This window comes from Drosophila subpulchrella, chromosome X (assembly GCF_014743375.2).
Source record: "Drosophila subpulchrella strain 33 F10 #4 breed RU33 chromosome X, RU_Dsub_v1.1 Primary Assembly, whole genome shotgun sequence".
Classification (NCBI taxonomy): domain Eukaryota; kingdom Metazoa; phylum Arthropoda; class Insecta; order Diptera; family Drosophilidae; genus Drosophila; species Drosophila subpulchrella.
The window spans coordinates 22,009,714-22,025,052 of NC_050613.1; the positions used below are offsets into that span (position 1 = coordinate 22,009,714).

Genomic DNA, 15,339 nt, shown 5'->3' on the forward strand with positions numbered 1-15,339 from the left:
ATGAAAATTGTATTTTTCATCGTATCTGTATTTTTCTTAAAATAATATATTATGTATTGTAAAGATCCATTTTTATTTTAGGTTAAAATAGCTTTAACTCTTTTGGCTCCATTTAAGTCAATAAAATAAATGATGTAAAATATCCATCATGGAATGGTATACTTTTTCTTAAGAGTTGGTTCCATTTCTTAATAAGAAATGTATTTTATTTTAATTAATTAATTGGAATATTAAATTTAGTGTGTTATAATGAAAGAACGGTTCTATTTTCTGACAAGAAATTTATTTTATTTTAAATTTTTTGAAGATATTACAATTTTATTATTAAATTTGCCGTATTATAATGGAAATTCGGTTCCACAGTGCGAAGCTTGGGGCTCTCGAGCAGTGATTGTGGGGGCTTGTGCTCGGGTTTAGTGGGTTCGGGTTTTCGGGCTCGACTTCGGATCGTGAGCTTGGTTTGGGCCGGGCTTTGAGCTAGAGTTTTCAGTTGATCTTCAGCCGCAAAGGCTAGAGGTTCGAATTTGCGAAGATCGGTCCGCGTTCATTTTTGGCTACTTTTCGCCCGCACACTGGCAGTTCCGTTACGTGAGTGCAGCCCCGTCGTCTGCATTGCACAAAGCTAAAGATACAAAGATACAGAGCCGAAAGATACAGATACACGGCAACAACATTTCTCGGTTTGTTTTGCGCAACTTTGTTTTTTGGTGACCAGCGTGAAAAGCCCGATACAAGATCCGAAAAAGTGCGTATTTGTTGTGATTTGTTTTTGTTTGGTGTGCAAGTGACTGATGTTTTGATGTTTTTCAAAGGTGCATTAACTACCTGGCTTATGGGCTAGGCCCTTACTTTACACATATTATTTGATCTCTTTTTTTGAGTGCGGTCAATGGTGCACGCAGAAAAAATATTTACTATTTACCCAAACTCACAGATATAGCAGTGAAAATAAATAAATATGTCAGCTTTCATATTGTGTTCACGTAAATATTTAAAAAATATGCACAGGCTTTGTTATATTGTCTCTCTTTCGAAAGTTTACTGGTTGAAAAAATATTTGAAACTTATTTCATGTGTTCATTTTGGTTTTTAAAATTAATAAAATAAATTTGGAATTTAGCTATGGACTTGCATTTATAAATTAAATTATAGATTATTTATTTGATGATACTTTATATCTAAGTATACTTCTGGATTTTTTTTAAAATACTACGAATGAAATCCAACATCCTATATAGTAGATTTGTTTTGATCAGAATAAGTACATTTTATGAGTTGGATTAAATCGACTTAACAAAATATTAATATATTTTCAGTGCTATTTCATCGATGATATATTTACATATATATTATTTATTTTACCGCTGGAACTACAGATTAAAAATGCAAAATTGACTATTTAGAAAATGAACGATATAAGATTTATATAGCTCCTGATGTTTTGGTGTGTCGTAGATCCTTTATTACTATATGCCGGTCTTGAATGAGATTATTCGAAGAGGGCAAGTAAAGTAAATGGTAATTTCTTGCAGTGTGCTGCTGCCGTGGTGAAGCGCAACTTTCACGCGCTTCAGGTGAAAACCGTGAGCCGGGTCCGAAATAAGCGAAATGAAGAAGAAGTTGAGGTTGAAGCCGCACAGCAGCCGAACTCACATAATTTGTTGTTATTTTTTTTGCTGTTGTGTTGTTATTATTATTATTTTTGTTATCGTTGTTGCTGGCGACTCTGTTTTTTCCCCCCCCCAAACATTCGCATTGTTTTACTTATTTTTTTACGTGCTTTACTTTGTGTTTTTGGCTACTGTTTTTCTGTGTCAGTCGCAGTTTTGCGAAACTATTTCTGAAATGCATATTTTTTTCTTGCGGCTCAAATGTGTCCGACTGACTGAGTTATGTGCATAAAATTAAGAGCACAGGAGCGGGGCTTTTCGTCATCACTCGTTTTTTTTTTGCAGTGTGGAGCTGCTTGCACTTCTTGCCGCACTGCTTGCATCCAGTTTGCTTGGTTTTTCTTCTTGGTACCAGGTATATATTATGCATGTTTCGATTAAACTTGTTTGCAGAGGCATTAACATCAGCACCCCAACGACGCCCCCCTCCCCCTGCAGATCAGAAAAACTAAAAATCATGCTGACATTGACACGAATTGTCGACGGCAGCAACAACTATAAAAAAAAAACAAACAAACAAGACACCACAAACAAAAGTCAAATCATACAGTTTAAAGTTGAGATCCAAACAAAACTGCCAACTTCAAATTTATGACTAAGATTTGTTGTGTGCGCCCCACAATTAAAGTGCATAAAATTCCACCAATGCCAGGCGCCAACAACAACGAAATATATTAATTTGGCTTACAAATTTGTTTTTGGTTAATTCAGTGGCACGTTGCACAGAAAAAAAAGTATAAAAAGGGTTTTTTCCAATATATATATATATATATTTTTTTTTGTATCATTAATTTTTTGATAAAGATTATAAGAACCATTATTTAAACCCTATTTTGGGGAAATCTTTAGTTCAAAAGGAAGAGTAAGAAGTATATCATTTGATAAAATGTGAGTATATCATATATCAAGTGTATCATATGGGTCTTGTTTCTTTCGGTGTGTCTACTTGGAATTGCATTTGGAGTCAAACACACCGATCGAAGCCCCAGCGAACAATCAACTCTGATGACTGTTGGCTGTTGATTGGTTACCACCTGCCTGGGTCGAATTGACCGAGGAACAAGGTCGTTTACCACTCATATTATCAAATGCAAATGGGCATTATGTCTGCTAAATGCTGGAAAATTTCGTCAAATTATTTAAGTGTAATTTGTTGGATAATGGCTGCATTCAAAGTGTTTACCCTTGTCTCCATTTAGGCCGTTTCTTTCGATACGCTCGTTATTTCACTTCATATATATTTTATTTGTCTATTACTTTAAATTCCCAGTAAAGAAAATATAATTGCTTGGAAAGGGGACCATAAAAACCAGCGCAAGTAAATTAAATTTCTTTTGTTCTTGACAAAGCCAGGCAAGGCATGTAATTAAAAAGAATAATTATTTTTAATCTGGTGTGTTAATTGTGGCTGTCATTACGCTGGCCAAGAGAGTGGAAAGCCGAAGATAAATAGGAGTTCTAGATTTTCTGGCTAAGATTCTGGGAAAACTCTCTTTGGCATTTATCGTCGCTTTAAACGCACAAAAGTACCAGCTTACCTTTACTTAATATTTCAATGCTTACGATACACTATAATTTTAGATATAGTCAAATGCTTTAGATATATAGATTATACTTTTATTTCTATGGTAAGCATTTTAATATACATTTTTCTTTGTGTAGTTCTTCTGCGGTAATAATATTCTTGTGGTTCCCCCTGTCTTCTTTATTTAATCATCTCATTGTCGTTGAGTAACTGGGCCAGAAGGTTTCATAAGACAAGAAATGATATAGCAGTGCCTGATTAGGTCAACTCCATGAACCATAACTGGCAACTTGATGCTGTCGCCGGGAAATGACTAAAGAGTGCTGGCACTTGGATTTGGAGTGTGGTGTTCCTGAAAACTGTGTCACATATATGTACAAACATATCCACCTTGTAGAGCATTGCATGCGTGTAATTGTGCTGGTTTTATATTCGCTATTGTGGAACTTAACCGTTGCATCCAGTTGATTTATGGAATATTGTTTAATTTTTTACCTGTAGCTGCTGCTCTGCATCGCCAATGAGGATGGCGTGGCCCCACGAAAAGTTCTGTGTTTCGGGAGGCATAAAAAGCAGCTCGTAAACGACCATAAATAGCAACCACTAATTGCAGGCAGTAGCTGTAAGAAATACACCGAACGAAATAATATAAGCTTACAATTTCATTTTTGTTAAACACTAGAGAACCAACCATAGGATTATGTCATCTTTTTGTACTGTGATACGGTTTTAGAAAGAGATTTCATAATTGACTTTATTTTCGGATTTGTTTTTCATAATTTTCGTTGCGCTAATTTGTTTTCTGTGTAACGATTAACATTCGTTTGAAAAAGCCCAAAGACGCGAGCGGAAATTTTATGCTTTGCTGGTTTTCGTTATATTTTCTTGCCCCAACTTTGGCTTTCGGCTTGAATCGGATCGGCTTCCTCCCTTTTTTTTTTAGTTGCTGGGTCCGTCGTAACAAACAGGAAACTATTTTATGCCGCTATGCGAAAATTGGCTAAGGAAATTTATATATGTATGCATTTTCGGTTTTAGGGGTTTTCCGTGCTTCTTTTTAATGCAACTAGCGTTTTTGTTTCTTGAGCTTACAATCGGACATCAGCCGGCGGTGGCACGTTCGTTGCCTAAGTCTTTCGTTTGGCAAGTGGCATTTTGCCCAAAAAACTAGAAAGAAAATGCGACGACAGGGGAATACCCCTTAACTGTTAGTGAGTTTGAAAGGTTAAAGTTTTAATTACAAAGAATGGGATGAAGAAATTATTTTGAGTAACATCATAAGATACTTTTTAATAAATATTATCAAAAGAAGAATATTTCAAAAGAATGTGGAAACAAAAAATGCACACAAATATCCGTTGCTTTAAAGTTTTTTATGACTACATATAACTGGAAACCTATAAATCATATAAGATTTCCCAATTTTTTGTCCGATTTCTTAGTGGAATTTTCTCGTTTGGGTTTAAGATAGTACTAATAATAAAAGATTTTACTATTGCATCGAGGTCTTTCTGTTTTTTTGACATGGGCACATACTCGTACCGTCTGTCTGTATGTTTTTGGCTTGACAAATCAATCAAATCGCTTCATGCGAATTTCGATTGCACAAAGACACAATGCGAAGACAATGCATTGGTATTGTTTTTTGTTTTTTATTTTAGTTTTTGTGTTTTGTCTGGCGTTTGGCAATGCCGAGTGGCCATTTCCATTGTCCGCCATTCGTTTGGCTCACGTCCAGAGTTTAATGAGACATTCCGCCGGACAGCCGACGGACAGAAGGTAGAAAAACAGAAAAAAATGTACTCCACGAGCTACCAGGCTACGGACTGCACTTTTCTTTGGCACGGTTCGGTTTTCTCAATCGATTTGCAGACTTTCCCAGCCAGTTCTCAGTTCGTCTCACTTTTTCCCATTTAAATAGCTAGTACACTCAGAAAAATCCAGACATTTTCAAGGTATTGTGAATGCTATGCTGCAAAAAAGAGTCCGAAATATACGTATTTGGAATATATTACATTATATTGTATAGAAAATTAAGAAAATGACAAAACATTTGTTTCTAAAATATATAGTGTTTTAATAAAAAACACTATATATAGGACTTCAATCTGAGCTTTCAAAATGAGCATTAGCACTTTATAAGTGGCTAAAAAAAAATCCCAAAGAAACCTCCTTGATCTTATTTTTCTCTGTGCATTCTGAGTTTCTATTTCGAAGTACTTGCATGTGCTTTTTCCTTTTGCAGAGATCACAGGCACTAATTCTTTGTAATGAGCTGAATTAGCCGCCAAACGCGAAAATGAGCAACGGCAAGCGTCGGAGACGCCAAATTGGGTTAATCTATTTGAAAGTGGAAGCGTTGGCCGCGGCACCACCAGCAAGTTGACTATATATATACACATAAAAATCAACTTCTTATGGAGCCCATGCGAAAGTCACCTTAGAAGTATTATTTTACGCGTTACTTTCCATTTTGATGGCGATATTCGAGTTGGACTTGATGAGGTGATGAGGTGATGCTGACGCTTGTCTCCGCTTTCTCAGAAACTTCACCTGTCGACTGTCTTCATTCTTTAACGGTACTCGTCTTTTAATTTCGCTTTTCGTCAGACCCATCAACTTTGGATGTTCACACGATGCTAGGCGAACAAAGGGCCCACAGCCCCCGTCTCCCCCCACGCGATGATAATTATGTGCTGACATCCGTTCGGATCGGTTGGGTATAGCTAATGAAGGGGCGATCAGTTCAGTCACGGCAAGTTGAGGAAATCATTATCAGCAGGATGCAGCCAACTCGGGGAAAAACTGTCGTTTAATGCCTCTTTATTTGACAAATTATGGTCATTTATTTAAATTATTTGTACAGTTTTGGTAAATGGTTCATGAAAGTAAAGTGCTTTATCTTAGGGTTCGGGTTTCTAAAAATGCTTAAAAAAATTAAAGGGAATGTTAATAATTTAAAATTCAAAGGTTGACTGAGGCGAGTTTCCACTTTTAAAAACGAAATTGGTTTCTACGGAAAATCATTAATATGATATTCATTAGCAATACTATGAGCGTTTTATTTCCCATTCAAATATATTCGGTTCTTAGAAGTATACTTAAATATACTCATTAAATAAAATTTTTGTTTAAGACTTATAGATTTATGACGAATAGAGTTGCGGGCTTAAAATATTTGTGGTTCTAACAACATACATTTCCATATTAAATCTTTATAGTATAAATTAATTTCTTGAACATTTCAGTATTTATAAGTATGCGTCATTCAATAACATATTTATACAACATATTTAGTTTTACATTACCATAGCTTAAATTAGTTGATCTGGAATAGTATTTACCGCTTTAAAATTGTATGATTTTTAATGTGGCTTATCAATAAATTGTAGTTGATTTCAAGGGCATCAATTTGAATGCATAAGGTATGAAAGCTACAATTCTGATTTTCCATTATCAATTTGCAATTCATGTAATTTAGGTTACCAACAGTTTGTCAAGTTTACCAAATTTGTCAAGCGATGCAATGTTACAAATGCATTCGTTGTCCGCTGAACCGATGACAAAATATTTCGTGGGCGGTCAATATTGAGCGGTCCGAGTATCTGACAAATGTATCTTTTTGTGACTACTGTTGCACAATCGCCGGTCTTTGGATGCTAATTGATAGATCACGCCGCCCGCCCAACGAAAGTGAAATGTTGTTGATTGAAGACCGCATTTGTTAATCGATGGGGGAAACAGTTTGAGTGCGGCTTCGGTTTCAGATACAGATACAGATACAGATTCAGTTTCCAGTTTGTCGCTTTTTTTATGGCCAAAGGTTTTCACTTTCGTTTGTCACACTACTGGCTCTTCGCCTGAGTCACACCCCACACCACCACTCCTCTTGCAATTTGAGGCCGAGCAAATTAGCCAAAAGTCAACAAAAGCCGACGGCTATTGGCTTTTGTCTGCCAGTGCCTGTTGACCCAAATGTGTGAGGCGGCCAAAAGCGGTCGGGCGGGATTTGGCGGCCAGAATGCTCGGCAAGTGTGAGTCAAGTGTAAGGTCAATGGACTAATCGCCGCAAGATGCAAGATGCAAGACACATGCGACGTGAGACATAAGATCATCGAGCAGTCGCACATGCGCAACATCCTGTTCGGGCGCCACTGCAACCGGCCTATTATACAATGGCCAATGGCTACACGCAGCGAAAAAATCACCTAATGGCCTAGCAACCAAAAATTGTGAATAACATATAGTATCTTTAGAATTGGATTTAGAATGGGATTTCTGAAAAAATAATACGATTCATAATATGAAATGTTACAATATTTTCTAGGATAGTCATATAGTCAGCTTTTAATAAAACAAAAACTACCCAATTAGCCAAAATCGTATCCACTTAATAGCCGAAAAATATGGATTATATTAAATATTTATAATTCGAATTTCTGAGGAATGGTTGTGCAGTTTTAAAGAACACTTTTCTGTGTTTAGCCAACACCATAATATGTAACACCTAACTCTAGAATATTTTCTAGGCAGATCATTTGGTCGGCGTTTGCAGTACAGTACTGTCTAACTAATTAACATTTATTAGTGTTTAAAATTTTAAAGTGCTACTAAACTTGTGTCTATAAAGAAGATAATTATATTTTATGGCATTATTTATACACATTTTTTCCCCGTGTGTAGCGAAACCGTTTAACGTGCTTGAGTTTGACTCTTCTGATTGCAGACGACTGATCGCCAGCCATCAATCAGGCCATCAATCAGTCAATGCCGCTTGTCGCAAATTGGAGCTGGAGTCGGAGCCGCTCTCCCTTCTCGGAGAAAGCCAACGTCTGCCATACGGTTCCACCGCCGAAGACACAGATACATTTACAGATGCCGAACGCAACCTGAAACCTGGACATTGGATCAATATCAGTGGACTCAACCAGGTCCAATACGCCAATAGATATACTCGGTATTTGATATTCGAGATTTGGCGACACTGTCGACGGTGGTGTCTGTCTGCCTTTTGGCTAAGTCAGTCAGTGAGTCAGACACTCGAACTTGTAGTCATAGTTATAGTCACGACTTCACATTCACATCCACATCCACATCCACGTCGTCTTCGGATTGGCTTTGCTTTTTTTTGCTGTTGTCGCCCGGCAGGTTCACAAATAAGTGAAAGTGAATTTGTTTATTGTATATTTTGCTATTACCAAAGCGAAAGAGACGCATAACAGCATTGAGACAACATCTACAATTCATTCAGTGAGAAAATCCGAGAGAGCGTGTAATATAGATCCCAGAAGACATCAGATTGAGGACTTCAATCAATGAAGATCACAGTAGTGCATCAAGAACTACAAACGGAAGCAGCATGTTGAGTGCCAGATACATTTTTCTGGCGGTGCTGATTTGCCACACGGGAAATGGTGAGTATACGCCCTGTGGACTCCATTAACTAATTGCCAGTCGGCGACGCGAGGCATTAACTAATTTACTTAGTGCTCGACTTGTATTTGCTCTTAACGAGTGTGTCTGCCTATCTATATAAATATATGTTGTAGTGAGGGGGTGTGTAGGTGGTGCGGTGATTGCGACAATTGAGAAGACGATCAACGAACCACTTCACTGCGATGATTGCACAATGGTCCAGAGAGTAGGTTTTTGAGAGGGGATATATGTTTACACAAGGAAAAAAAATGGCCAATATGGGTCATTTTCTTATTAGCAAATTTGGAATTCGTTTAAGGATTTTCTTTGCCAATTTGGGTCTTTTAGTTAAAATTTAAGATTTAAGTCTTAATCAATATCGACCTAATTTATTTTGCACTTACATATGATTTATATTCATATTTCTTTTTTTATCATTAAATTTAAACCAACTTTCATCGTATTTTTCCTGTGTACCCTTGCATGTTTACAATTGTCTGATTATCTGCGTTGTGAAGGTAAAACCAATAAAGCAAAGAGCGTCCAAGATTAGTTTACCCTTGGGCTGAGCCATGGCTTGAAGAGCTGAGGATCTTCAAATTGCCTTTACATATTTATGATTATGTTTATATGGGATAATTTTCCTTGGACATCAAGGTCACAGAGAGTTTTGCAGTGTAGCACAAATTCTAAGTGTAATCATACTTAATGATAGTTCCCTCAAAACCTGTTACTCATTATGTCACACGATTTAAGCATCATTAAAAAATAAAGTTATTATAATATGTGCCCACATTAAAGTAAAATACAATATAACATTTTAAAAAATACCTTTCTGCAATCCTGAAACGTTTTGTACATTGATCTTAGACAACTCAAAATATTATTCATTTATTTCGGCATTTATATCTATATAGCTCTATCACTATTTCCCCACTTCCTTTTCTAGAAACTAGAAGCTCGTTAGGCAGTCGACGCGTGCTGACAATTTTTGGGCTTGGTGGACTTGGCAGTAAGCCTTTTAGTTTTGGCTTCAGTTTCAGTTTCGGCTTTTAGGTATTAGGGTATTGGGTGTTTTAAAAACGCAATCACGCTTCGGCGATTTATCATACAAACTCGCACACGAGTAGCGCTGTTATGTCATCCGCATGGCGTGCGTTTCGAATCGTTTGAGTGCCGAAGTGCACAAGGAAAACGTAAGGCGGAAAATTAAAATTAAAATAATTCACGCGTTGTCATTGGAAAGAAATTTTAAATAGTTGTCGCCACCTTAATAACTGTCGATCTGATTGGGCAACAGGTGTTATATCAAGCAAAATGATGCCATTCGGGGTTAGCTCATCTTTCAACGGGAAGAGCATAAAAACTTTTGCTTTCCGAAGTAAGCTTTCTATCTTGTCTGTTCTAACAATACTTAGCGAGTAATTAAAAATAATTAATTTTATTAATTAGCTCCGACATAAAGTATACAAAATCGAAAAATATTTGCGCATATTTGTCTACTTCACTGGTATTTAAATGGGTGGGAGGAGCTATGGCCAACTTGGAAACCCCAAAATCGAATTAAATCCAATCTATCTGACTGCGAACGTGCTTGCCATGCACATAACCGTATTTTAGGAATGTATTTGATTTTTTATAACCGACTGATTCACATTTGCCTGCCATTTCTGGACATTTATAGCCCTCGCCCAGGAAGTGACTAGAACTGTGCGCCTAGCGCCTACGCGGGAACATTTTGCGGAACTATCGCAAGCGGTTCAGGATTCGCTGGTGGAGTACGAGGAGCGGCAGCGGGAGCGATTGCGTCGGGGTCACCGCACACGAAGAGCTGTAAAACGGGTCTGCTATGGCGAACTGGGCTGCTTTGAGGACTCCGGCCCGTTTGCCTATCTGGAGATGCTGCCCTCCCCGCCGGAGGAGATCAACACCAAGTTCTACTTCTACTCCACACGCCAGCGTTCCGATCGTCCGCTGATGGAGCTGTCCTTTTTGAACATGACAAATGCCTTTCGTGGCAAACGGGAGACGGAGGTCAGCACTAGTTCACCGGAGGGCAGTGGCCGGTCCTCCTCCTCCTCCGCTCCGAGTTCCGTGAACTCCTCCCCAAACTCCACCTTTAGCACTGAGCGTCCTGGTGGTGGCGGGCAAAAGAAAGCCACTCCCTCAATTGATGACCTTGAGGGATTCAATGAGCTCTCCGTGCGGGTCATTGTCCATGGCTTTGGCTCAGCCTGCCCACATGTGTGGATCTACGAGATGAAAACGGCCCTTATGGCAGTGGTAAGAGGGACTGGGACCCGCGTTGTTATACTACCTTCTTTATTGCATAAACAACACTTTTCAGGAGGACTGCATTGTGATCTGCGTGGACTGGGAGAATGGAGCCACTTTTCCGAATTATGTGAGAGCTGCGGCCAATACGCGTTTGGTGGGCAAACAGCTGGCCATGTTGCTCAGGAATCTCCAGCAGCACAAGGGTCTTGATCTAATGCGCACCCATGTCATTGGATTTAGTTTGGGGGCTCATGTATCCGGATTTGCCGGCGCTGAGCTGCCCGGGCTATCGCGGATTACTGGCCTGGATCCGGCTGGTCCACTCTTTGAGGCCCAGCATCCGAAGGTGCGACTGGACAGCAGCGATGCAGAGTTCGTGGACGTGATCCACTCGAATGGGGAGAATCTAATCCTGGGTGGCCTCGGCTCCTGGCAACCCATGGGCCATGTGGACTACTATCCAAATGGTGGACGCGTGCAAACGGGCTGCTCGAATCTTTTCGTTGGTGCTGTCACCGATTTTATATGGTGTAAGTTAGATATTATATTGAATGGCCCCTAATGTATTTATTTGTCCCACTTTCACTTCCACAGCTGCCCAGGCTGCAGAGGACGAGGAAGGTCGTTCGTTGTGCAATCATAGACGGGCCTACAAGTTCTTCATCGACTCGGTGGCTCCACGTTGCTTGTTTCCCGCCTTTCCATGCGGCAACTACGATGATTTCCTCAAGGGCAGATGCTTCCCCTGTGCCCAAGATGATGAGGATCTGGCCGAAGGCGTTCCACGTTGCGGAAACATGGGCTATTATGCCGATCGATCCACGGGTAGGGGTCAGCTGTACCTGCTTACCCGCGAGGAGGAGCCGTTCTGCGCCCACCAGTTCCAGCTGCAGATATTTAACTCCTTCAACGACCTACCTCTGCGCACCATAGGCCGTTTGGAGGCGATCCTCGAGGGAGATGGTGGACTTAATGAGACCTTTGAGATATCCGAGTGCGTATTATTTTAAAAAACTCATTCATTTAAATACCACTTTTTACCCAAGGCCTAACACTCTACTTTGTTTTCCTGCAGGAAAGACGATGCTGAGTTCTTCGCCGGCGACATAGTGTCCAAAATTATTGTTCCGCATCCAGCACTGGGATTCCCCACCACATTGAGCCTGCACTACAAGTCGTACAGTGGGTGGTTGAGCAAGGGCCTGCCCCACTGGGACATTGACAAGGTGGTGCTGACGGACAGTTTTGGGCGGAGTCACTCCTTGTGTCGTCCCTCGACGAAGCTCAGCAGTGGGAGTCCGGTACGCCTGCGCCTTCAGGCAGGCAACTGTGAGCTGGATAACCAGGAGGACTACGGGGCGTACACCACCCAACCGGGAAATCCCACAGTGTCACCCACAGAGGTGCCCGATTCCAGTGTCCAAGAGTCGGGCCTGGCGGCTTCGGTAGATGGCGTGGAGACGGCCAAACAGCGCAAGGACATCTTCAATTTGGGCACCAGCTTCAAGTTGGCACGCAATCAGACCTATCCCCTGGATCAGGGGGACGAACTGCCGTGGCAGCCGATTTTGGTGGGCAACTCGCTGGATAACGAGACTGCCGAGGCGGCGGAGTCGAGTAGAAGTCTCTCGGATTCGGTGGCCGGGGAGATCTTTGAGCCCGTGCTAAAGGATCGCAGGCTGGCCGTGAATAGGGGTCGAAATCTGCAGGACTATGGCACCACCGACAGTCCGGAGATTGTGGAACCAGTTCTCAAGGCCACCACGCCGCGTGTTAAGCAGGGCAAGGATCTGGATTTGTCAGAAAGTGAGCTGGCTTCGGCCGCCGATGGCATGGTTTCAACATTGGGCGCCATAAGTTCTGCTGTTGCGGGCTCCTCTCGCCCGCTCCTGCCCACCAAAACGATGACGCAGGTGGGCACAGGACGATCCCCAGATCCGGATGAGCCGCAAACCGTGCAGCTGCTGCCATTCCGGTTGGGGGAACTCCTCCAGCGGGCGGAGCGGTATGCCCGTGAAACACTTTTGCCACTCATATCCGTGCAGGCACCGCGCTTCTTCGGCTTCAATGTGACGCCTCACGATCGCGACGCAGTGCGTCCGGGGGAATCACGCAAGCCGCGCTACATTCCGCGCTATGAGGAGTCGGCCTTTTTGAATGCCAGTACTTCTAATGCCAGACGGCGATCGCAGAAGGCCTCGCGAAGATCGGCAGTGCAGGAAAGGAATCTCTTCAGGCTAATGCGATCGCGAACCCACAAAGAGAATGATTCGGGGGAGCAGGTGCAGGAGCAGCAGGGACAGCCAGAGCAGCAGAACGAGGTGAACTATTACACCAATGTGCTGCAGTCGGAGTCACGATCCATGCGACCCGAGACACCGGAATATAGACCCGTCTTCATCGATCTGCCCACCTACAAGCCGCAAACATCTGCAGTTTCCACCTCGGCTGCTGTCTCCACTCCCCTAGCATCCGCTGCCATTTCCGGTTCCGTTTCGAGGGCAAGAAGGCGTGGCAGATCCCCAAAGCTAATTCCCTGATATTTAGATATTCGAATATCTAAGCTGTCCCGCCATTAGGGGATGAACACTTTGTGATACGCACACCAGATCGATCGTGGCTATGGAACAGCTCCGAAACCAATTCTCCCCCCTTCCAATCCCATTTACCCCACTCACATTACACTCATCCTCACACTGTAAATATCCGAACGAGAAAGCAAAGATGCACAGAGAATGAAATGGAATTTCAAATCGTGGGCCGTTGCGTCGTAGAATAAGATATTGAATATAAGATTTTAAATGTGAGAAATTTAGATGTTAAGATAAAACATACCGTCGAGAGTCTCGGCTATATGGTACCAGAAATTAATGATTGCTTTTTACTTTTTCGGGAGATGAATCCAATAGACAATGTCAAGATAGTTGAGTACTCTATATTATTTTGTTGTCAAAACTACAAATTATCTGGATAGGAAATATAACTTAAATATACATGATGTAAGATAGTTTAATATCAACTTACCTATGCTGTTAAAAATACTGCTTGCGATAGAGTAAGTACAGAAAGTTAACAGCGACCAACTGCTTGCAGGCCTAGCTGTTAACGGTTATCAGTTCACAATAGTTACGAACTGCTTACTTACGCAAATTCAAATTCAAAACTTGATTAAAAGGCGGGTTTTTGAATTTTCCTTTTAGCATAATTTATTTTATATACTTTCCATTTAATTTGTTTTATGTTCATAAAGTAACGTGTGTCTGCCTCTGTCTGTGTAAGTGTGTGTATGTTTGTATGTGTGTTGAGCATGTGTGTGTGTTTGTATGTGTGTTTTCTGTTTTATATACTTTATTATTCACTTTAATTTGTTCGTTTTGTAAGCTGCTTTGATTTGAGATCCAATCTGGTTTGTTTAAATTTACAATGATTGTAAAAATTGATTTTGGGTTTTCGCCACCTTGGTTTGTGTTTTGGATTTTAATCCCTTGCTTTAAATTTATCGAAAGTCAAACGGTAGATTTTGTGCTTGCTCGCCTTGTTTGTTTGTTTGTTTGTTTGTTGCTTATTGTAGTTTTGGTGTTGTTTCTCCTTGTGTGTTCTTGTTCTGTTTTATGTTTGCCTTTGTTTTGCTTCCTAGCTGTGTGTTTTTATCATTATCTGCTTTTGGTTTCGCTTTCTCTCGTATTTAATGTATAATAATCATTTTTCTCTTTGGTTTTTGGTTTAACTATTTATAAAACATTTCATTTTAGAATCTTAACAACATATATATACATGTATATATATACTATATACATATATATATATATATTTTATAATTGCTGCGGCGTTTTATCTGTTATAATTTTTATTTACTTAAGTGTTATTTATGTATACGTTTAATATGTAAATTTGTTTAGCATTAATTCATAAGTAGTTTTTCCATATGCCCATCTCTGTTGTTGTTGCTATTTGTTTTTTTTATTATTATTGTTGTACGCATAATTTACATGGAGTGACTACCGCATTCGTAATGCTAACTCTTTCCCAGCTCAACCTGATCCATCTTCCTACCTTCCCTTCCCATCCTACATATATCTCCTGCATATATCCTGCCTCCTACTTGATCTGGGCCCAATACGTTGCTCTCTGTGTGTGGGTGTGTGGTATTATCTAGGCATAGTTATCATAATTTACTTGCATTTATCATTTATTGTTGTATTTCGCATGCTTGAGCTAAATATATTTGTTTTGGTAGTTGCACTTTATTGAATCGAAATGAAGACTCGGAATGGAATCGAAATCGAAATCGAGAATGAAGACTGATTTGATTTGATTTGAATTGGATTGAATTGGATTGATTTGAACTGAGTGATGGTCTGGAACTAGCACGCATATATGTGTCTATGTCAAGTCCAACTGATTGATCTGAGTGAATCAACCTTTGGCCTTATGTACACAGGTGACATATAG

The 15,339-nt window shown here is 40.2% G+C and overlaps 1 protein-coding gene across 2 annotated transcripts; it reads left to right on the top strand.

Annotated features, from left to right (window-relative positions):
- Positions 1–508: 508 nt before the first annotated feature.
- Positions 509–13,758, top strand: LOC119557336. Of its 2 annotated transcripts, none has more exons than XM_037870073.1 (6): positions 509–812; positions 7,922–8,609; positions 10,295–10,893; positions 10,958–11,417; positions 11,482–11,881; positions 11,963–13,758. In XM_037870073.1, exons 2-6 carry the CDS (start codon positions 8,555–8,557, stop codon positions 13,425–13,427), a joined length of 2,979 nt encoding a protein of 992 aa, XP_037726001.1. In that variant the 5' UTR covers positions 509–812; positions 7,922–8,554; the 3' UTR covers positions 13,428–13,758. The 2 variants fall into 2 exon arrangements, with proteins under 2 accessions (XP_037726001.1, XP_037726000.1); XM_037870072.1 differs by having other exon boundaries at positions 509–745.
- Positions 13,759–15,339: the final 1,581 nt, after the last annotated feature.